Below are 24,312 nucleotides of genomic sequence, written 5' to 3'. Positions count from 1 at the left end.
CTCTGTTCACCTCACCGTAAGCTCTCTATTCACCTCTTTATTCACCTCACTCTATTTATCTCACTTTGTCTTTTGGCGAGAAGAAGCTTTTTAGTTTGAATCCATCCCATTTATTGATTCTTGATTTTATTTCTTAATGCTATAGGAGTCTTTTTAAGGAAGTCAGGCCTAATGTGACAAAATGGATTCTATCCATTATCCATTTTATCCTACTTTATCTTCTGTTAGGCACAGGGTCTCTGCTTTAATTCCTAGGTCCTTGATCCACTATGAGTTGAGTTTTGTCCACGGTGAGAGATAGGGGTTTAATTTCATTTTGTGTGTATGGATTTCCAGTTTTCCTAGCACCATTTGTTGAAGAGGCTATCTTTTCTTTAATATATGTTTTTGGCACCTTTGTCTAATATAAAATAACTGTAATTATGTGGGTTGGTCTCTGTGTTCTCTATTTTGCACCATTGGTCTACAAGTCTGTTTTGGTGCCAATATCATGCTGTTTTTGTTACTATTGCTCTGTAGTATAGTTTAAGGTCTGGTATAGTGATGCCACCTACTTCACCCTTCCTGCTAAGGATTGCTTTAGTTATTCTGGGTCTCTTATTTTTCCAGATGAATTTCATGACTGCCTTTTCTATTTCCATGAGGAATGTCATTGGGATTTTGATTGGAATTGCATTAAATCTATATAGTGCTTTTGGTAGTATGGTCATTTTGAAAATATTTATTCTGCCTATCCAGGAACAAGGTAGATCTTTCCATCTTCTAAGGTCTTCTTTAATTTCTTTCTTTAGCATTTTTAAAAAATATTTATTTTTTAGTTTTTTATGTGACACAATATCTTTATTTTCCTTTATGTGGTGCTGAGGATTGAACCCAGTGCCTTATGCATGCCAGGCAAGCACGCTACCACTTGAGCCACATCCCGAGTCCTCTTTAGCATTTTGTAATTTTCATTGTAGAGGTCTTTCACCTCTTTCGTTAAATTGATTCCCAGGTATTTTGTTTATTTTTTTTGTGACTATTGTAAAATGAGTAGTTTTCCTAGTTTCTCTTTCAGAGGATTTGTCACTGATGTACAGAAATGCTTTTGGTTTATGGGTGTTGATTTTATATCCTGCTACTTGGCTGAATTCATTTATTCTAGTTGTTTTCTGGTGGAATTTTTTGGGTCTTCTAGGTATACAATCATATCATCGGCAAATAGTGATAATTTGAATTCTTTTTCCTATCTGTATCCCTTTAATTTATTTTGTCTAATTGCTCTGGCTAGAGTTTCAAGAACTGTGTTAAATAGGAGTGATGAAAGAGGGCATCCCTGTCTTATTCCATTTTTTAGAAGGAATGCTTTCAGGTTTTCTTCATTTAGAATAATGTTGGCCTGGGGCTTAGCATAGATAGCTTTTATACTGTTGAGGTATGTTCCTGTTATCCCTAGTTTTTCTAGTGTTTTGAACATGAAGGGGTGCTGTATTTGTCAAATGCTTTTTCTGCATCTTTGAGATGATCATATGATTCTTATTTTTAAGTCTGTTGATGTGATGAATTACATTTATAGATTTCCATATGTTGATCCAACCTTGCATTCCTGGGATGAATCCCACTTGACCATGGTGCACTATCTTTTTGATATGATTTTGTGTTTGATTTGCCAGAATTTTATTGAGGATTTTTGTATCTATGTTTATTAGAGACATTGGTCTGAAGTTTTCTTTGATGTGTCTTTGTCTGGTTTTGGAATCAGGGTGTTATTGGCCTCATAGAATGAGTTTGGAAGTGTACTTTTGAATCATTTTTAAGAATACCTGTTTTAGGATTTGCCTATCATAATTCTCTTCCCTCGTTTTGAAACAGTGTGACTATGAAAATGTTCCAACAACCGTATTTACTCCTTTGGAATATGGTGCTTGCGGCCTTTCAGAAGAGAAGGCTGTAGAGAAATTTGGGGAGGAGAATATTGAGGTAAGCTCTTCTTTTTTTCTTCATCTTGGACTAAGCTATACTACTTTTTTTCATCAAAATTTTAAAGTAATTTCAAGTATACACAAAAGTTTAAAAATAATGCAAAGAACTTCCTTATAGCTATTGTCTAGACTCAATTATTATTACATTTTGTTCATTTATTTTATAAACTTTCATATTCTCTTGCTCTTTGTGTATATGTATTATTTCCTCTGAGCCATTTTGGAGTAAATTGAATGCTACTTTTTATCCTTTGATATTTCAGTGTATTTGTAATGAACAAGGGTGAACCACATTTATTTATTTTTAATTATTGAAATATGAGAAATACAGCAAAGTGAAAACAAAAAAAACGTTTTCTTGCTTTGACCTATGTAATGATTGCTATTTTAGCATTACTGTCTGATCTATATTAATTTCACCACTCACCTTTTATCATGTAGTAAAGACATTGTATATGAAATATAACTTTTTTAAAAATATTTTTTTAGTTGCCAATGGATTTTTCACTTTATTTGTTTGGTTATATGTGGTGCTGAGGATCGAACCCAGGGCCTCACACATGCCAGACAAGGGCTTTACTACTGAGCCACAACCCCAGTCCCTGTATATGACTTTTTAATATACACAAATAATACTACTTAAAAGGACTGCAGCATGCATTTAAATCACAGGGGAAAATCTTTCCAGTAAAACATTCTAAAAGAACAGATTTGGGAATAAAAGTCAACCTTATGATATAAAACCCTCTTTTTTTTTTTCTTAAATACTTTTAAAGATGTTGATGGATCTTTATTTTATTCATTTATGACTATAATGTGGTGCTGAGAATTGAACCTAGTGCCCCACACATGCTAGGCAAGCACTCTACCACTGAGCCACAACTCCAGCCCATAAAAGCTTCTTTTAACTACTGACAATCCTTTATTTTATGCATGGATAGTAGCATGTAATATCTTGGTTTATTAGGAACACATTATTAACATTTTTTTCTGATTTTAAAAATAGTATAACTTCATTTATAGAAAGTTTGAAACAGCAAAAAGACTATATTTTAATTCATGAAGAAATGACTGCTATTAATATTTTTGCATATTTCCATCTAGACTATAAATATTTATACAGATTGAATATCCCTAATCTGAAATGGTTGGGATCAGATTTTTTTTTTTTCTCTTGCACATATATAATAAGATGTGGCTGGGATTGGACCCAAGAAATATGAAATCCACTTGTTTCAATTTATACACATAGTTTGAAGGTGTGGAATATTTTCCTCTTGGGCATCCTATCAGCACTCACATCCTCTGATTTTAGAGCATTTCAGATTTTAGATGAAGATTAGGGATGCTCATCCTCTATTGCATGTATGTGTGTATATGTATGTATTAATTTTGTGTGGGTGGGCGCATGTTAAGTTTTTCAAAGTATGATTAACTGTTTTCTGTAATATATTAATAATAATATATATCATGGACATTTTTGTCTGTCCTTCAATTTTCTAAAAACACCATTTTTAGAAATGTGTAATAATTTGAATTTTTAAGGGATGTCATACTTTAATTCGTTAAGTCCCTTTTGTTTAGATTGTTTATAGTTTTTCACAACTATAGATTAATGAATATCTTTATAATTCATTGTTTATTGTTCTTTTTTTTTTAAGGATAGATTACCTATCAAAGATATTTAAATTTTGAGGTTCTTAATAAATATTTTTATTTCTTCATAGACTTTTATGAAGAAAAACAAATATTTTTGTGTCAAAAGTAAGATGTTTGAGTTGAAATTTTGAAAAATATAAGGAAAATAGGAAATTTGTCATAGATTGTCTGTAACATAGCAATTGTTAGCAGTTTGGGGTAATGTTCTTAATCTTTTCCCTTCATAATTGTTGCGATACTGTACATTTAATTTTGCAACCTACATTTATTTAAAAAAATTAATCATGTCATCATAACCAATGTGCTTTTACAAGGATCACTAACTGTGTTTTGAACTGAGGCCCTAACAGTTGCAGGAGAAAAATCTATCTTTGAGTTATCTGTGAGTTAATCTCAGCAAGTATGTCTACCCTCCCTGCACCCTCAGGTGCTGTTAGTGATAATGCCATAAGAGGAAATGTCTTTTGGAAATATAAACATGGGATCTAGATGATTGTGATGATTATTTCTGGCTCCTTATTTGTTTCTTGTCCAAAGTTGTCATTCTTATGAGGTAAACAAACGATGTTGAGTTTTTTGAGTTAGTTTTTTAAAAATTAATTAATTGATTGATTTTAATCAGGTATATTGGTTAGTTTTTAATATAGGACAGTAGTTACATGACTTCTTTCATTTCCTATTTTCTTTATTTTTGTTTTTAGTTTAATTTATTTTGTTTATTTAGTTTTTTTTTGTGGTACTGGGGATCGAACCCAGTGCCTTGCACATGATAGGCAAGCACTCTACCACTGAGCCACAACGCCAGCCCATCCTTTCCTATTTTTCTTTGTTACTATTACTTAAGGTTTACTTTGAGGTTGGATTATTATTAAGGGATGAATTTATTTCAAAAAATCCCTGAGTAGGGTGTGTCAAGTCATTTGCCTTTATACCATCTCCTGTGAATTCATGGATTTTATCATTTAATTAAACTCTTAATTATTAAAGAGCTTTTTCTTTCACCAGATCTGAAGTCTGCAAACTTGCTACTTAAGAAAGTTTAAATTGTGCCTATATCCTTTTAGGTTTACCATAGTTTCTTTTGGCCACTGGAATGGACAGTTCCATCAAGAGATAACAACAAATGTTATGCAAAAATAGTCTGTAATCTGAAAGACAATGTAAGTACAATTCTGAATCCTTCTAATAATCTCATTTAGCTTTTAATATATGGTTGAATTTTTTAAGTCTGTATATATATTTTAGTTGTAAATGGACACAATAACTATTCTTATCTGGTGCTGAGGATTGAACCCAGTGCCTCAAACATGCTAAGTGAGAGTTCTATCACTGAGCCACAACACCAGCCCATATAGCTCTATTTTTATTACTGGGAACCTGAGATTTTACTGCTTGGCACCTCTAAAATTCAGGAGACAAAGGTTGATGAAGAAAAACAAGTTTATTCAAAGCTTGAGGAAGATAGAGGAGACCTTTTTGTCTTAAGTTTCTATCTTTGTGGAGCTCAGAGAAACAGGTTTTATAAGAGGGGAAGGTGATACACTGAGACAACAGGCAGGAACTGTACATGTGTAGACTTAACTAGGCTGTGCTAACCCAGGATGTTACAATTCATTTCCCTGTCACCTGGCCCAAGTCAGGGGGTTCTCAGTTTGCACTCTCAGCAGGAGATGCAGAAGAGCAGCTATGAAAAAGTTGCTTTTACTTTTAAAGTTGCTGTGCTTGATTTTGACCACATGCTGTGTAGGGCACTACTCTAGTGTCTCACCTGCAGTCCCCCAGCTGTGTGCTCACCCTCCATTGGCAGAGGCCTTGGCTCCACTGCCTGCACCAGTGCAGGGCCCTATACATAAGTAGCAGGCAATCAGTTCAGGGCAGGAAGGAGCCCAAGGAACAGCTTCTGTGTTTGTGTTTATAAGTGAGTAGCAATGAAGTCACTGACTATCTAGAAATAATGAACAAAAAAGAATAGAAATGATGCAGATTTGAGCCCCAGCAGCTGGCACCAGAGAAACCTGCCTTGGGAAGAGCCCTTAACTGAGGTCCGATTCGAGCTCTGCCTGGAGCCTCTGGTAGCTAAGCCTGTTGGCATACTCTCAGGCCTCGAAGAGTTTGTGTCTTTACAGAATGAGGGACTGAAAGCATCAGTGTTCTTCAAACTCTTGACTGCTGCCACACAGTAAGAAATGTATTTTACATGATAAACCAGGACACATGTATGTTCATACACATACTCTTTTAAGTATTGTACTAAATCATAGAAAATGGATAATTTTAACTTACCTGGCACATTGCCTTTAAACAAAATGCCCTCAGTAAAAATATAAATAATGCTAAGGAATCTATTCATTAAAAAGCCTAATAAGCTCTATTTTTAATCTTGAGTTTTGAATAGATTTAAACCATGTGTCTTATATAGAAACTACTGCTCCAGACAGGGACATAATTGCAGATTTTTTTAATATTTATTTTTTAGTTGTAGTTGGACACAATACCTTTATCTTATTTACTTATTTTCATGTGGTGCTGAGGATCGAACCCAGGGCCTCACTTGTGCTATGCAAGCGCTTTACTGCTGAGCTACAACCCCAGCCCACAATTGCAGATTTTTTATTCTTTCTTTTTTTTTTTTTGCAGAACCTAGAGTTTTAGGAGATACTTCTTAGATTCTCTACAAAAGAGGTCATCATTGAGGCATTTAATAAAAAAAAATACTAGAATAATCCATAATGAATATGTCGTTGGCATAAAAATGATTGTATGTAGTTTTCTTTTTAGACATTTTATTAAAAGTTTGTTTATGTGTGCATACATTAGATATCCATTCTACTGCAGAGAAAAGATATGAAAAAAGCATGAGGTATTCTTCTTGGCAATGTCACCTCTCTTGGGTGAGCAAGACTTCAGTTGCATGGAGCAACATCAAGTTTCCTTCATGCCAAGCAAATCCATTTTAACTATGTGCAGTTGTTTTTTCCCCCTATTGTTATTTATTCTGGTAGCTTGCTTGTGTAATATGAAAAATAAGTTTCACTGCCAATAAACCTTCCTTACCTAAAGCAATTGAGGTCATAATATTTTCATGGACAAAGATAGTAACAAAGAAGATCTATGTTGTTGCTCTTCTGTCATGAGCAAGCTGATGCAAAAGCATGCTTCTAGAACTTCTGACTGTCCTTGGCATGCTTTACTCATTTTGAGTCAGTCATCTGATTTTAGTGTCTAAATGTCCTTGATTTTTTTTTTTTAATGTATCACTTTTTTCTATTGATTTTATTATTTTTTTAAATACACGACAACTGAATGTATTACAATTCTTATTACACATAGAGCACAATTTTTCTTATCTCTGTATATAAAGTATGTTCATGCCATGTCCTTGATTTTTAAATCTGCTAGTTTTTACGTATTTTAACATAGAATATGTATAAATATATGTAAAGACAGGGAAAGTGCCCACAGTTCAGAGTCATTGAACATTTTTGCCATATTTGCCATAATCACAGGTATTGTTTATAAATAGCGTAGATTTATTGAACACTTAACTGTATCAGATACTAAAAGATCTGCATTAATAGGTATTAATTTATTAATATGTTTAATAAGTATTAGCTTTTTAATCCTTATATAATCCTATGGCGTATGCGCTGTTATTTCCTTCATTTTCTACTAGAGGAAACTGAAGCACATAAAATTTAAGTATTTATCTCATTAATAACAGAGTTGGAATTTAATTCCAGGCAAGGTAGAGTCCCTTTTAAGCCATCTCCTCCTCCTGTAGTCTTTTCAAAACTCCCCCAGAGGCACAGCTCTGAAGTCAGAGGGTCTCTCCTTTTTGTTTTTGTTCGTTCATAATGTTATGTTTTTATAAATGTCACACAGTGTTTTGTGGTTTTAGAATGTTATCTTCAGTAAATACAACCTGGTGCATTGTTGTTTTTTTTATGTTTTTTTAGTTGTATGTGGACACATTGCCTTTATTTTATTTTTATGTGGTGCTGAGGATCGAACCCAGTGCTTCACATGTGCCAAGCAAGACTCTACCACTGAGCTACAATTTTTGCCTGCGCGTTGTTTTTTAAATTTATGTTTATTTTTTGAAATCTTCCCATGTTATTACATGTAAATCTAGTGTATTTTAAGTTTTTTTAATAACTCACAACACAGATCTTCTTTATTCAACTTTGAACTCCTGATTGTCCAACACAGAATGTGTCATAGTACTTTGGCACTAAAGTGACCTTTCTGATTGTTGCCAGAGACTGGCTGAATAGTTCTGCACCCAGTTGAATGGCCTCAAGTATTGTGAGGAAATGGGACTAGGTAGTTTAGCTTATTCAGGGTTGGCTCTTGAAAAACTGAGTACAGCAGTAGAATGCACCAGGTTTCTCTGCTCTTGGCAGAGGTAGCCTGAGTTTAGGATTTAGAATTTATCCAGAGTAATTCCCAAACAGGTAGCTCAGAGTTGCTAGACCTTTTCCTTTTGCTTTCAAAAGTATTTTCATACAGGAAGGGTCTTAACAGTATCTAATTGCTCTTTCTACTTCTTAAAACCTTAAATGATTTTTTTTTTTTTTTTTTTTTAGTTTAAGTGACTGTTCTTGAGCCTCATGGTTACCAGAGATAGTTTATGTGACACTGAGATAGGGAACATGGGGTCCCCACCGCCTGTGTAATATCCTGTAAGTGTTCAGTGGTTCAGGAACTGCAGATGTCTTTGCTTTTTAGTTTTCCATCCTCCTCCTCAGGTCCTTGTCAGGCCGTCTTGTCTCTTCCTCCTGCTCAACGTGCACATCATGCTCCCCGTGGCGGCCCACACGAGGGAGTCTTGTGCCTAATCAGTTTGTAGTGCCCAACTTCAGCATGAGTCTGTGTCCATTTCTGACATGGGGTTTTTAGACTAGACCAGGGAAGTATTCAAGGCCAGATAGGAAAGGAAGGGGATAAAAATTAGCAGGCTTTTTTTACTTTATTATTATTTTTTTTATCTTAGGAACGTGTTGTGGGCTTTCATGTACTGGGCCCAAATGCTGGAGAAGTCACGCAGGGCTTCGCAGCTGCGCTCAAGTGTGGACTGACCAAGAGGCAGCTGGACAGCACGATTGGAATCCACCCCGTCTGTGCAGAGGTGGGTCAAGTACACTCTCTGAGCTGTTTAGAAGTGTACATCATTGCCAGCATGAGGAGCAGGCCTGGGACTCTGAACAGTGCTGTTCTCGGCTGCACCTGACCTACTTATATATCTCCTGACCTTTGATAATGTTTGAGAGTACCTCAAAGGAAGGCCTTTCTCTCAAAATAATTTTTTTTTTCAGATATTTATTACCAAACTGGAAATGTCTGTCATGCCTTTCAGTGTAAAAATTTTAAGAGAACAACTGATAAATATGGGCTTTTAAGCACTTACTTATAAAATCTTCTTAGTTTTTTTCATGGCAATCAGTTAATAATGCCATTCAAACTCCAAAGACCCTCTATCTTAGTGATCTGGGGTTACTTCAAGGCTAAACTAATATTGTCTATGCCTTTTGCTTTTGTTATCAAAACAATGAGATTAGAAAGTGATGGAACTGGAAATTGACCACCTAGGCCTCTGGGTGTCAGTGTTTCTTCACTGTAAGTGAGTGATCATCCAGGAGTTGAATGTAGTGAGTGATACTTCACAGGAACTGGCTGGGAGGTGGCAGTGTAGCTCTGGAGTTTAAAATCGCAGCTGTTGTCTGTGTACCCTAGCCAGTGGTATCCAGGGTGTGAATTGTGTGTACAAACATACACAATGGTGTGTGTGTGCATTAGTACCAGATTTCATTCAGCATCTGGAGGACTGGCCGGTTTCCATTCCTGATTGTACTCGCACAGCTGAACTTTTTGCTGAGTATGTGAAATGTCAGTTTTCAGACATGGAAAAGTATCTTGGCTTCGCCTTCCAGTTGGGAATGGTGTCCTACTCTAGATTAATAAGCACTTGGCTTGATTGGAAACAAAATATTAACATATTTAGAGATTAGGATATGATTTGTTATTGCTACAAAGGAAAAAAAAACCCTAAGCATTCAAAAAACATAAAAACGGAAGAGTCTGGATTAATGCTCTGTAAGAATGTGTGATATATCTTTTATTCAGTGTTGACTCAGAGTAGGTACACGGGGAAGGAGCCAGTTAACTTTGCATTTTTGAGTGCATGCTAGTTTCCTAAGGCTACTGTAACACAGTGCAACTAACTGGTTGCTTGAAACAACTGACATAGGATCACAGTTTGGGAGACTGGAAATCTTGAATCAAGGTATCAGCAGGTCTGTGCTCCCTCTAAAGCATCTAGGGAACAATCAGATCCTTCCTTGCTTCTGTTAGCTTCCAGGAGTTGGCTTGGCGTTACTTGGCTTGCAGGTGCATTACTCTAGTCTCTGCCTCCAACTCTGCATGGCCTTATCTCTTTGTGTCTGTGTCCCAATTTCTTTCCTCTTACAAGGACACAGTCATTGAATTAGGGCCTACCCTAATCCAAAATGGCCTCACGTTATATTGCCAAGACCTGGTGTTTTTGTTTTGTTTTCTGTTTGTTTGTTTGGTAGATTGAACACAGGGACACTTGACCTCTGAGCCACATTCCCAGCCCTGTGTTGTATTTTATTTGGAGACAAGGTGTCACTGAGTTGCTTAGCACCTTGCTTTTTGCTGAGGCTGGCTTTGAACTCGTGATCCTCCTGCCTCAGCCTCCTAAACTTCTGGGATTACAGGCATGTGCCACCGTGCCTGGCAAGACCCTGTTTTTAAATAAGGTTACATTCACTGGTACAGGGGTGATCATATCTTTTAGAGGACAAAATTTAACCTGCAACTGTGAGGAAATCTAAAAATTAGTTGCCAGTCCAAGATCGTTGAGAGTTGCAACATTCATCCCCAGTATGGATGAATGAAGAGATTTCGCAGCTTGCATATAAGAGTGTCTGATTCCTGTTTGAATTCAGCTCCCAGTGGGCTGGTTGAAGGGCTGCTCGCACTGGACTTGCCTGCCTGCTTGTGTTGTTCTTGACCTGCAGCAGCGTGCACAGTATCATCTGGCAGTTGACTGCCAGCCAGGAGAAAGACTCAGTGAAGAGGCAGGAGGTCAGCCAAAGGCCTGTCCTTCTTGGTACCCAGCACATTTGCCGCTGGACACCTCCATCTGTCAGTGCTCTCAAGACTTTGAAGCCCGAAGGCTGAATGTTCTGATAACTCTGCTAGCACTTGGATTTATTTTTTCCAAGTTCATGACTGATTGATAAGATAAAAAATGTTGGGTGATACTCATTCTGTGCACCTTCGTGTGAAGCCACATGTGGAGCACCCTGTTGGCATTGGGAACTGGCAGGGATTTGTGACGAGCTTAAGAGCAGGTGAGGCATGAGAGTGAAGTTCCCATTGTAATCCACGGTAAGACTCCAGGATCAGGGTGAACAATGCAGGGCACCCGAGTGGGCCATCTGCTTTCCATTCACAACACTTGTAACACAAGATGTTTGTGAGTGGGGTGGGGTGGGGTTTCTCACACCAAAGGCCAGTTCTCCAGACAACAGCTGGATCCTATGGTGTAATTCAGTTTGAGGCTAACTACCTGGAATTGGCATCAGGCCCCACAAGTTAAGGACTTTGTTTCACAAGACTGTCCCAACTTCAGATGCCAGTCTCAAGTCTAGGCCGTCCAGCTTTCCAGTCTCAGGGGTTCCCATGATCCTCTCCTAATAAATTGCTAGGCTCAAGGGACTCAGGAAGACAATTAACTTAATGTTACTGGTTTATTACAAGGGATGTAACTTAGGAAGAGCCACATGGAAGAGTGGTGTAAGCAAGGAAGGCTGGGGGAATGTGGAGCTTCCATGCCCTCTTTGAATGTGCCACCACCTGGCACCTTATGTTCAACCTGAAAGGTCTCTAGTCCTTTTGAGCTACTGTGGACAGTGGGCTGGAAGAGGCCCGTGTAGTAGCCAATCCAGTTATGTACTGTTAAAGGGGCAGATGAGAAAGGAGCCTAGCCAGACTAGGGAGGTGGCAGTGGGCATTGGATGGCTCTGGTGTGCTGGGATTGGGTGAACAGCACCTTCAGCTGGTTGGAAATGTGACGAGGGAGAAGCTGAGAAGGATTCAGGTTGGTGTCTTGAAGCAGCAAGAGTGCGCTTTGGGGGTAACCACTATGGCACCGGCGCCTGTGAGGGTGCCCCGTGCACACACTGTGTTCTCTGTGTGTCAGCATCCTTTGGCCTTTCACGAGGAGGGGAGGGTACCAGCTCTGCCTGACAGACAAGGAAACTAAAGACAGGACCTTACCCGTGGTCACCTTGCCCAGCAGTGGCACAGCTGGGATCCCACCCAGGCGGTCTCAGCTCCAGGCCCCATGCTGAGCAGTGATAGTCTACCTCCCTGGACTGTCCTGAAGTGTTTGACACTGAATTGAAAAACTGGAATGATTTCTTGGTGGCCACATGAGCATAGTGTCAGGACACAGACGTGAGTTGTGGTCCCACTCAGCAAGTTCTTCTCTTTAAGACCTGGCCGTGTCTCTCAGCTTTTATTAGCTTCCACATGAAGTAAAATAGAGACTTATTTACAGAGTTTGCTGGAAGCCCTGAGGGCCAGGTGTCCGGGAGAGTCCTGGCATTTGGCCATGGCAGTAGCTGCATCTGTGAGGTGTTTCTTTCCCAGGGAACTTCACCGTGGGCGGTGGGGCTTGACTGAGAGGCCACACAGCGTTGGTGTGGAAGGTGGGAGGACTGCTGTTTTGAAGAAGCTCCTGGTGGTGTGCTCCTTTTTCACCCCTGGTTGTGAATTCTACTTGCTTAGAAATTAGAATTTGAAAAACCAAGCTTTTAGATTCTGACTATGGAAATCTTTTTTAAAGCTTCTTGATCTAGGGAAATGAATTTGATAGTTAGCTGATTCTTAGGGACTTTTTCTCTGTTAAACGCAGGATTCCAAATCGGGTAGTAACTGGATGGAGTCCAGGCGTGTCTGGGTGGGGAGTGCCGCTCTGGGTGCTACTGTCCACATAAGAAGGTGAAATGAAGAGGAAAGGCTTAGAAACTTAAAGAGCAGTTAGACAGTGTCTGATCTAATCAGAAGAAGTTGGGGGTTTGATTTTACATACCTTGTAAAATTTCAAGTTTTTATTGAATTTCACAAATGTTAGTTCATTGATGTAGTAGGAGTGCTACCTTTAAGAATTAAGAACTTGTCCTGAGCCAACTCGTCCTGAGCACTGTTCGGAATAGGCACAGCCCTCAGGCCAGCTTGGCAGCTTGGTATTGAACGAACTCCTCCCTGCCATTCTGATGACTCACCTGGGGAACTGGAGTGCCTTTGGCTCTGAGGAGTACTTACTTTCGGAAGTTGGCACATCCCTCAGTTGAGACTTTGCTCTTAGAGAAAGATAATTTCCACAAGGCCATCTGCCCACGGTTCTCTTGGGATGGAGGAAGAAGGAGGTGAAGCTCCTTGTTTCGACTGGAATCTTTCTGGAGGAAGAGTCCGTGCCTGCAGTGGCTCTGCCAGAGCATGAATCTGGGGACAGCAGGGTGGGGGTGATTTATTCTGGACTTTAAGCAGCAGTCCTTGAATAGGAAACTGATTACTTGTAATTTTAAGTGGTAATTCAGCTAATAAAGTTTCCTCTTACAGGAGACAGCAGCTCAGGAGGAAGAGTTTTTAAAAGACTCTTTTGAAATGTCTTAAAATGAATTTTAGTGCTGAACATCAAAAGTTCTAGGGTTGTAATAGCTTGATCCCTTTGTACAAGAGGGGGCCTCCTGGGGAGCCTTGTGAGGCCTTGGGAGTATGGGCTCAGCGTCCAGCAGCACTTGACCTGTGAGGCTCCTGCGTGTGGGGAGGCTGCTGCTGCTTGTTTTTGTTTTTTTTTTTTAATTTTGTTTTTAGGAAAATTTTAAAAGAGCCGAATCTTTTCATTTAGAGGGATCAATGATGACAGCTTGGCTTCCATCTTAATGTAAGTGTATCATCAGAAAGAAAAATAAATATAGCTCTTTTGTCATCTGCTCCCATTTTCTGATGGGTTTAGTTTTGTATGCAAATCTATTTTTATTTCTAAATCAATTCCTGAAAAATAGAACATTAGGTTGCAAATTCTCAAGTCTGAAATTTGTTTAAATGTATTCCCTTGCCCTTTGTAAAAATTGAGAACACATTTTAGATCCTGTTTTAAATTGTGCATAATATGGCCTTGCTAGCACAGCTATTTTCATTATCACATATTGTCTCCTAGTCCTCATCCATAGTCACACTTGTTTTAAACAAAAGGATTGTATTGGTTTTCAGAAGAGTTGCACTCCTTTACGGTGTCACCAGCATTCAGTGTAAGAGCACTGAAGAGAACGCTCCAGAATTCAGTCTGTTTTTTGTGTGAAAGGGGAATAGCTGTTTAAGGATTTTTACATACCTTTGCAAACAAGGGAGAGCCTTTTATTATAATATTATTATTTTGGATGCAAATTGTCCATATTTTCTTTAGGGTTCATATTGTAAGTATTTTAAGATAATAGCCTTAAATACTAAGGTCTGAATTTTTGGCAGTGCTGATGGTATATTAGTATATTGGAAGAAAAATAAAAGACTTTGTCTCTGCTCTAAAGCTAAAAGAAGCCAAGAGCATTTCTCAGTGCTGTTTTTCCTGTATATAAAAGTATTAGCCTCTTTCAGAAGTGTCTTTGATGCCGATACCAGTTGTTCTGATGCCCTTAATTTCCTGTGCTGTTTCCTCTTTGTCCTAAAAGCTTAAGAAACCAGTTGTTTTTCAGGTATCAGTAAAAGGGACAGTTGGTCAAAAAGTTTGTCCAGGTGTGCCATCAAGAAGGCAGGCACTGGGCTGGGGCTGGGGCTCAGTGGTGGAGCGCTTACCTGGCCCCTTCGAGGCACTGGGCTCGATCCTCAGCACCACAAAAATAAATAAGTAAAATAAAGGTATTATGTCCATCTACAACTAAAAAATATTAAAAACCAAAGGAACAGACCGTTGAAATAAACCAGCCCCAAAACGTCAAAGGCTGAGTGTTTTCTCTGATATGCAGAAGCTAATCCAAATGAAATGGGGAAGATTAAAAAAAAAAAAAAAAAAGGATGAAGATCAGTAGACAAAGGGGGACAAGAAGGAGGGAGAAGGGAAGGAGACGGGGAGGGGGAGGGGGAGGCAGGGAGTACACCTGACCTCGTGTTCCTGTGCACACACATGAATACACCGCATCCAGGAGACACTGAGGAAAACAAGCTGTAAGTAAATACCAGAAAGATCAGTGGAGTAGAGGGAAGGAAATGGAGTGAGTGGGAGGGAGAGGAAGGGGAAGTACCTGGGTCGGAATCAGAGCGAATTATGTTCCATGCTTCTATAATTATGTCAAAATAAGTTCTATTATTATGTAGAACAAAAAAGAACCAATTTAAAAAAAATATCACAGGCCTTTTCCCAAGGAAGCCATGGCCTTCAGTCTTGGGAAGGCCCACTTGGCAGGACAGACAAACCCTGCAGAGTCTGAACAGTGTTAATGTTACAGTTTACATACGATTTGCGGGTCCCCCAAGGCCTCAAGTCTTGAAATTTAATCCCCATTGTGAGATATGAAGAAGTGGAAACATGAAGAGGGCGCACAATTGTGCACTCCTATGATCCCGGCAGCTCAGGAGGCCGAGGCAGGAGGATTGTGGGTTCAAAGCCAGCCTCAGCAACTTAGCACCGCCCTAAGCAACTTAGTGAGACCCTGTCTCAAAATAAAAAATAAAAAGGGCTGGAGATATGGCTCAGTGTTTAAGTGCTTCTGGGTTCAATCCCTGGTGCCCAAAAAGTAAAAGGGGGATAGGTGGAGAGACTATGTAGACACACACACATGCTCGTGTCTCTTGCCATATGATGCCCTGTGCCTTATTGGGACTCTTCTAGAACAAAGGCCATCACCAGATGTTAGCCCTTGAGCCTCCAGAAGTTTGAGCTAAATAAGCCTCTTTTCTTTATAAAGTTAGCCAGCCTCAGGCATTTGATTATAGGAATGAATAACTAATATAGTTTCCCCTCTAGTTGAATTTTGCTTATGCGTTTTTTTCTCAAACCAGCTTGCTCAGTGAGATCAGAAAGATCTGGCTTGAAGTCTGAATTGTACTTCAAAACAAAATACATTTCTAAATTTGATTTGAGTGCAAAGCATTTTTAAATTTTCATGCCTGGGTACTATAGATATGAGCTTGAATGGTGAGTTCTTGTTTTTGCTTGTTAGATTGGTTTGTTCCCAGAAGCCAAGACATTTCTTGTTGGTACTCTGTGGCCATCGTTGGTCAGGTGTGACTCAGGGTCAGGCTGATGGCGCAGTCTTCCTGATCCTTGTTGGCTCAGTGAAGGAGCCAGTGGCTACTCGGAAGTGATGTGTCCTTGGCTACAGCAGACCCACGGCCCCCACCTTGCCTTTCGACAGCGTGGGACTATAAATGGTGGAAGGCACTATATGTCTATTTTGTGAACTAACGAAAATCAAATAGAAGCATTTAATCAGAATTATAGGAATTTGAACCAGATGTCAGCATTAAGAGTTCAAATTTGACAGAAAAGAGGTAAAATAAATAAAATAGTTGATTACACATCAGCAGTAGTGGAGGTAAAAGAATTAGGAATCTCAAATGCATGATCTGAACTGCCAGGGAATGGTTTTGCCTGAGAAGAACCAGATCATGGCTTCCGTATTGGACATGTATCATCCAGGAAGAGGTGTTTGCTACGTCTCAGCTGAGAGGAGATGGCTGGAACTTGCAGATCATGTGCCCATCAGAGTGCCTGAGCTTACTGCAAGCACCCAGTGGGAAGAGCTGAGCAGGGCCCAGGCGCTGCCTCCTGGCCCTTTTCCTGTCACACATACATGGATGATGGTGACAGTTGTGTAGCACATTGGGGTGGACAGACCAGGCAGCTGGGATCTGCAGCCAGATAGCCAGAGGTTCTGGCCACCTGAGTGCAGTGGGCCTTTCAGCACACCTGGGCTGTGACAGAGTGGCTGCAAGAGGAGGACACAGGAGGAGCGCTGTCATGGGAACAAGAGGAGGACTGGATGGTTAAAAGGTGTGTGAGGCCAACAGGAAATGCTACCGTGCTGCAGAGGGACTGCATAAAGTGAGGCCCAGGAGTTGTCTGTCCCCTGCATTTGGCAGTGAAATGTGGGAGAGGGGGACTTGAGGGTGCAACCAGACTCCAAAGAAAAAGGGAGTGGTGGTAGAGCCCAGGCGGCAGCAGCTGAGATCACTGAGAGGAGGGTGGAGACCTGCAGGTTGGAGGAGGGCTGTGGTGAGAAGGCGGCACCTGAGCCCTTTTGAAAGCCCAGGAGAAGTGCTGGGAAAGAGGTATCCTGAGCAAGTCATGCCATTAACGAAGACCAGTACGCATGCATCTTTCCAGTGTCGAGATTAATGAGTAACAATAAGGAACAATAAGTAATAAGTAACAATAATAAGCCCACACTACTTTTCATCGGTGGCGGTCACCGAATACTTGTGGGTCACCTGGTAGTCATAAGCTGGGCAGTCAGAGGTTCTTTTATCCCAATCTTAATTTCTAACACCTGTAACACTCAAGTCGCACACTTAACACAATTGCACATGTAGGTTACAGAAAGGCTAAGAAAGGGTTACAGTGGCCACGGGGGTTCAGGAGGCTGAACTGAGCAAGGGAGAGCAGACATGAGGCAGAGTCGCTCCAGGTGGTCAGACAGGAGTAGGAACCAGCAGAACTACTTGTTTGGGCACAGAGCTGTCAGAGCACAGGAGCTTACTCTCGGACAAGGTCCAGACAGCAGCAAGTTCATAGTGTTAGCTTGAGGTGTCAGCTTTCGGGGGACGCATGGTTGTTACGGTGGGAGAAACCGTAGTCTTCTAAAACCTGAGGGCGGAGATCAGAGGTTCATCACTGGCGATTTTCTTGGGCAAGGCTTGTCAGGAGTGACCAGGTGATGGGGTCAGGGGGCCACCATGTCGCATCATGGGGTACTCCTCCTCTTATGGGTCTTGAGTGAGGGGGTTGCCTCATTGGTGGTCTGGTGGTTCAGTGAATTTATGGGCCTGGTGTTTCTGATGTGTTTGATATTCCCACGCATCCATGTGCTCCTGATTAATGTGGTAAGCTCACAGGGGGTCCTCTTATTAGCACAGTTTATTTATCGGTCATGCCTTGTGGTTGTGCCAGGCGGATGGTGGTGGTTTACTTGTCCAAACAAGGTGTGGTGCCATCCCACTTCAGCACTTGAACTCAGAATGGAGTAGCTATGGCAGGCTACTGTTTTGCAAAATAGAGTAACAGAGGTTTGGGCTGCCGTGGTGTTAGATGTTAAGTGTCCCCAGAAGCTCACGTGTCAGACAATGCAGGCAGGTTCAGAGGTGAAGCGATTGGGTCACGAGAGCCTTAACCCAATCAGTGATTTAATACCCTCATGGGGGTTAACAGGGGTAACTAAAGGCAGGCAGGGTGTGGCTGGAGCAGAGCCGGTGGGCACTGGAGGTATGGTGTTGGTATGTATTTTGTATCGGTCAAGTGGGAACCCGCCCCCCCATTCCTGATGAGATGTCTTGAGCTGCTTGCCTCCTCCACACTCTCCACCATGATGCCCTGCTTTCCCTCGAGGCCTGAGGAGTGGAGCTGGCTGTCTGGACTGAGACCTCTGAAACCATGAGCCCCTAAATAAACTTTTCCTGCTTAAAATTGTTCTTATCAGGTCTTCTGTCACAGCAATGGGAAAGCTGGCTAAAACTGGCACGGCCTGCTCTCCGTAAGACTGTGTGGATAAGTAAGGGGGTCGGGGCAGGTGATCACGGAACAAGGCCACTTCTGGCTGCTGTGGCGAAGGGAGGAAGGAAGTGTCACCAGAAGGGGCACATTGCAGGCGGGTCTTGGTGGGAAGGGCATCGGCACCTCCTTGCTATGTCCTCACTTTGTCTTAAAGGGGTTTTTGTAGTATAGCTCTGTGAGGGACAAAGTCACTCAAGTTTTATTTGTCTCAAAATGTCTTTATTGCCTTTCTTCTTGGAAGGATATTGTTATTGACTTTGAAATTCTAGGTTGACATTTCCTCCCAGCTCTTTGAATCTGTTTTGGGCACCTGGGTTATATTGTCTTTCTTTGAAGAATGACAGATGGGTTTTCTTATGTTAGGCAGCTGTTAATGGGAGCCTGTTTTCAAGTTGGCCTAGAGCAACTTTTACTCCAGGGCTAGTAGTAAGTAGCCTTTCTCCTAAGGGGTGGCTTCCTGAGATCTCTGAGTGGCCCAGGGGCTCAGTGACCTTCTTGCCTGCAGGAAGACAACTGGAACCTCTACTGACCCCCATGAGCTTGGGTGGCAGTGGGGTTACAGCTCCTGGGTGGTGGCGTTCCTGGCCATGTGGGTCCTGTGTGCAGATTTCTGGAGGTAGGTGGCTCCCTTCTCTTGGGGACTGTGCCTCACAGCTTTCTGGCCACTGCATCCTCCCGGGATCTAGTCTGCCTTGTCTCTTCAAGCCCTGAGCTTCTGCTGTTCTTGCCCCCCACCCCCTCCCTTTTGCCAGGGTTAGGTTAATGGCTGCAGGTAGGAAGCCAAGCAGGTAAAAGGTTGCAGGTTTACCTTGTTTTTTCTTTAGGGATCACAGTCTGCCAACCGTTGTCCAGTGTCTAAAATGTCAGTTGCATATAGTTTTGGGGTTGCTTAAGAGAGAGAGCTGATCTGGTACCAACACTCCATTAGACCAGGAATGAAAGTCTATTTTTAGATGTTGAAGTATTATGTTCTTAAAAATCTTGGCTGCAGGGAAGTTTCCTACAGTTAGTGAAACTGCAGAAAGATGCTGTTGATGGTCTGCTGTGGCTTGATTTCTAGGTTGGGAACCCTCAGTGCGTTTCCTGCTCTGGTGTGCCACGGAAATCCCACTATATGCAACCACTTGGGGCTTCGGCTAAAAATGAGGTTCCTGAACCCTGCCCTGGGAAATCAGAATTTGTATAATTCTATGATTAGTATAATTAGAGTCAGTGTAATTTTCCTGCGTTCCAGGCAAAGTATGAGCAGTAGGATTCATTCGCTCACATTTGGGGACAGTTGTTCTGTGCAGGCAGTCATGAGCAGTAGCAGGTCAAAGTTGACTGCAGTCGTTAAGGCTCTAAGCCCACAACCACCCACTGTTTGCCAAGATCTGAAACAAAAGAGCTCATTGGCTATTGCATGGGACAAGGTTAGTTGGTTTAAGCACCTCAGAAGTCCAGCCAAGTTGAAGTCACCTGCCCTCTGAGCTCTTTGTGCAAGGAGACATTCCAAAATATCTCCACAGCGTGCTGCAAAGAGCACAGTGGCCACCGCTTGGATGGCCAGGAGGAGTTTGGGGGGTGACTTATGATGTCTTTCCTATTTAAGTAACCGACTTCTGCATGTAGCATGCTGCAATAATTGAATTGAATTTCCATTTAGTGGAAAATAGAATTAGAGCTATTTGTGATATGGGTGAGTTTTAGAAATACAGAGCCAAGAAAGTAGCAGAGTAGTACAGCATCTTGCCACATGTGTGAGGTTTTTTGTTTTGTTTTGTTTTGTTTTTAACTACAAAAGAAGTGCACAGGAGTGATGAGCCATGGATTAGGGAAAGAGAAGAGGGCTGCAGTCCTCTGGGAGAGGCAGATGTGGGGCTGCCCAACAGCCTGGGCCCAGGGGTGCTGGTGATCGTGTTCTTCACTCCTGTTCCTGGGCCCCAGTATTGGTGATGGGTTTCTTTCAGAGTTGAGGGCCGCTGGGTAGCGGATTTGTTTTCCTCACACTCGTGCTGCCAAAATTCCCCATTTGATGTAACCTGTGTTGTTTTCACCTGGGTTTTAACATGGTTTGCCTTCTCCCCTCTAGAGAATAGAGGTCACAGGGCTTCTCTGTTGCATTAAGTAGTCACGAGTCATTTCCAGTGCATGTGGTGTTACCTGTCAAGTCCCTTGCTCAGGGGTCTGAACACAGCTGTGTCTTTTCTCCTGCAGGTGTTCACAACGCTGTCGGTGACCAAGCGCTCTGGGGGCGACATCCTTCAGGCTGGCTGCTGAGGTTAAGCTCCCAGTGTGGACGCGCCTGCCAGGACTCCAAGCCACTGACTTGTTTCCTTGCCCAAATCCAAGGCAGTTTTCAGAAAGCTTCTTGGGCTCTTGGCACCTATTCAAGGTGCTGTGCTCACCATCACCCAAGGCCCCTTGGACCTCAGGGGTAGGAGGCGGTGAGTGGAGGCAGGCAGCGTCACACTGGGGCCACCATCACAGACTCGAAACTGAACTGGCAGTGCATCGGAGTGATGCGTCCATGAAGTCACCAGCCTCAAGCCCGAGTGGTGGGCGGTGATGGAACAGCTGTCAGATGAGTTCAGCGTTGCCTTTACTGCGTGGTTTTCTTACACATTCTCAGCTGTCTAGCATTGATCATATGTTTTTTTTCTCCATAGGGTTAATGATACTAGAGATGAAAAATATTAGCTATCAGTTTTTGTCCAAAGCAAGCCCTGACTAGAATATCCACAGTGTCCTGCTGCCTGAAAGGGGTGAGCTGGCTCGCTTGGAAACTACATAGGTTTGTCCCATGGAAGAGAACGTCCCTATGACCAAGATGTGTCTGTCTGAATGCCAAACTGGCTTGTTGAGCTGTGTCTCCTTTAAACACGTACAGCTGTGACCGCCCCTTCCTAGATTGGCTCTCATGGGCTACGTCACTGTTAAGTTCTGTGCAGGAAGAGGAATGGCCCACTTGAAGGAATGCTGCACTGTGTGGAACTGGGTGGTGGTTCCCACCATGGTCCTTGGTGGGGGCGGTCGCACGCCCTGCAGAGAACAGTCACTGTCTTCCTTGCTTTTGCTTGTGTGTGTTGGTCTAAGTGAGCTGAGGCCATTTGCAAGGAAAAGGCTTCACTTGCTTAAAACTGTCTGGTGGGTTTAGCTTTTAGCTAAAAACACAAAACCCCACAGCTGTTTGTTGAGTGTGCGCGTATCTGTCCCTTTGGAAGAACTACATTCACAGGAAAGTAGGTCTTTCCACACTTTGGATTTAAGTCTGTGATAATTGATTTTTTAAGGAAGTTGTTAAAAACATAAGTTATTTAATTTTTGAACACAGGTGGATGTGAAGGATTTCATTTAAAAACCACGTGATTTTGATTTGTGTTGTGAACTGAACCTGGCGAGTCCTGGGAGTTGCCGGCTCTGTGCTGCGGCTGAGCGGCACTTCTCCACAGTGGGCGGAGGACGTGTGCTGGGGACATCAAGGCTCCTGCCGGCGGTTCTTGCAGCTCCCGTTGCATCCCCTCGGAGCCCTGCCTGTCCTTCTTACCTGTAGCACTGAGTGGTTGCTTCACGCACATTTCTGGCCACCTCAGGGAACCCCTGTGTCTGCCTGGCATCTGGTCAGCAGAACACTGGGCCCTGGCCCTGCCTCGTGCCTCTGTATGAAGAAAATGGGGAGGCAGCAGGGGGAGGGGAGCCGAGGTGTGTGTTCAATTTTATTTATTTACATTTTTAAATCCCCCCAAGGCTGCCAACCCGAGATGAAGGAGCAGGCAGGTGAGGTGAGGGCACCTAATCATGTTGATTCTTCCAGGGGAACGGAGCGCTCCGCCCCGCGAGGATACATTTCATAGACTTGTTTAGATTGAGTTCATGGCCCAAAGTACTGTGACTCACTGAATTCCATGTATTTTTGTTACAAATCTTCTGGGAAAAAAAAAACAATGTGAAACATTAAAAGGTGTTGAGTGATGGCCTTGGGACTGTGGGCACACCTCTCTGGCTCTGTGTTGAAGACGGTTAGGAAAGAGCTGCTGAGCAGAAGTCCCGGCAAGGCCAGCCGTGAGCCGCAGTTCTCCACTGGTGATGGCACTGGTGACTGCCAGTTCCCTTGGTCCACTTGTCCCGATCTGACCCACCAGCCTTGGTCTTGAGGGAGACGAAGCTGCCCCACCCGCCGAGGCCCGCTCTGCTATCCCAGTGCCTTGGACTCCAGGACTGCGACGCTCACTTGCCCCTCACATAGTGCCAGGAGGTGGCGTGTGACCTTTGCCTCCTTTCTGGACTGAGCAGATACCTATTTGGGGTATAAATAGACTCGTCACCATTCCCCAGCCCCTGGCAGTGCCCAGGCATGTAAGTATTCAATAAAGTTTACAAAGCTGTGGATTGTGTGCTCAGACCATTCACTCACATGCGTCAGTCAACCCCAGAAACCCCCATTTTATGCCAATGCTTAACAGATCTTTTCAAGGGGTGTGGTTTCCTTTCCACATGGGGTGACTGTGGGCTGCTGTCACCGCCACCCCAGCCCCCTACTGTACCGAGCCCCGTTTCCCTACCAGGTGGGAGTCTTCAGGGACCATTCCTGGGGGTTGTCATTTTCCACCTGCCACAGTGCTGTCTGCACTGCAGCCTGGTATGAGATGTTCCAACACCTGTCATTGCTGTGACCAAGACCTGATGACAACATTAGAGAAGGAAAAGTCTATTTGGTGCGCACGGTTTCAGAGAATCTGTCCCTAGACAGCCAACTCCATTTAATCCCCATCTGTGGGTTAATGCACTGATGAGGTTAATGCTCTCGTGGCCCAACCATTTCACCTCTGAATTTTCTCGCATTATCATGAACTTTTGGGGGACACCTAACATCTAAACCAGAACTTCTAGCTGGTCTTCCCTCTGCCAGTTGACTTCTGATACACAGCCAGGATTTTGTGGCCCGGTCTTGCCTGCTTCAAGCCCCTGAGGTCTTGAAACACTGGGTCCATCGTCCCTCATCAGACGTTGGATCTGTCCCTGCATGTCTGACCGTACCCACTCTGTCCCAGATGCACTGTGCACTGCTGGCTTCTCCCAAGGGCCACCTGCTCTGAAAGCCTCCACCTACATCCTCTGTTCTCAGTCACTTTGTCGTCTTGGGCACACTGAGTTTCGCTGTGAAGATGTGAGTGCGTCTTCTACACCAGAACCTGCTGAGGGTCTTCACCGCTGCCCCATGTCTACAAAGCCTGGCATTTGAGAGGTTGGTGTAACTGACTTGGCTGGTGGAGTCCTGCCACATGAATCAGGAGCCATCAGAGATGGCCATGCGGGATCCCGAACATCTCTTTTGGACAGGAAATTGAAATGTAACTGAAAGGACAGAAACAGAAAAACGGTCTGGTGGTTAATTTTGTGTCCACTCGACTGGGTCTGAACTGTTGCCCAGGTAGCTGCCACACGTTTCTAGGTGTGTCTGGATGACCAGCATTTGAATTAGGCCGAGTAAAGTGACCCCCCACCTGTGTGGGTGGGCGTCGTCCCATCCTTGGTGGTCCAAGTAAAACAAGGCAGAGGGGAATTGACTTTCCTTCTGCTTCTGGTTCTCCAGCATTTGCAGCTGGACAGAACTACACCACTGGCTTTCCTGTTGCACCTTGCAGGTAGGACAGGCCTCGGGCTCCATGATGTTGAGCCAATTCCTCACGTATATTCATTTGCACGCACAGTCTGGTCTTTCTTGACCGATATGTGTGTTCATGGCCATAGTGAAATACCTAAAGCCAGGTAAATTTTAATTAGGTGAAAAGGTTTATTTAGCTCTATTCCAACTATGTGGTGCCAGTTCTGGCCCAGATGCTCTGACTCTATCAGAGCCCCCCACCAACTATGTCTGTCCCTTGGGATTAATGCCCCCAGTAACCTCAGGACTTC

The 24,312-nt window shown here is 42.7% G+C and overlaps 1 protein-coding gene across 2 annotated transcripts in view; it reads left to right on the top strand.

Annotated features, from left to right (window-relative positions):
- Positions 1-22,781, top strand: part of Txnrd1 (thioredoxin reductase 1) — a 58,751-nt gene extending 35,970 nt beyond the window's left edge. For both annotated transcript variants that reach the window (XM_015482827.2, XM_048802858.1), the window contains exons 11-14: positions 1,852-1,959; positions 4,685-4,780; positions 8,614-8,748; positions 20,614-22,781. In XM_015482827.2, coding sequence (XP_015338313.1) covers positions 1,852-1,959; positions 4,685-4,780; positions 8,614-8,748; positions 20,614-20,676 — 402 coding nt within the window. In that variant the 3' untranslated portion in view covers positions 20,677-22,781. The remainder of the gene's footprint in view (positions 1-1,851; positions 1,960-4,684; positions 4,781-8,613; positions 8,749-20,613) is intronic.
- The last annotated feature ends 1,531 nt before the right edge of the window (positions 22,782-24,312 follow it).

Source organism: Marmota marmota, unplaced genomic scaffold (assembly GCF_001458135.2).
Source record: "Marmota marmota marmota unplaced genomic scaffold, marMar, whole genome shotgun sequence".
Classification (NCBI taxonomy): Eukaryota; Metazoa; Chordata; class Mammalia; order Rodentia; family Sciuridae; genus Marmota; species Marmota marmota.
Note: the sequence above shows the minus strand (reverse complement) of the source record. Positions and strands in the feature narration are given on the sequence as shown.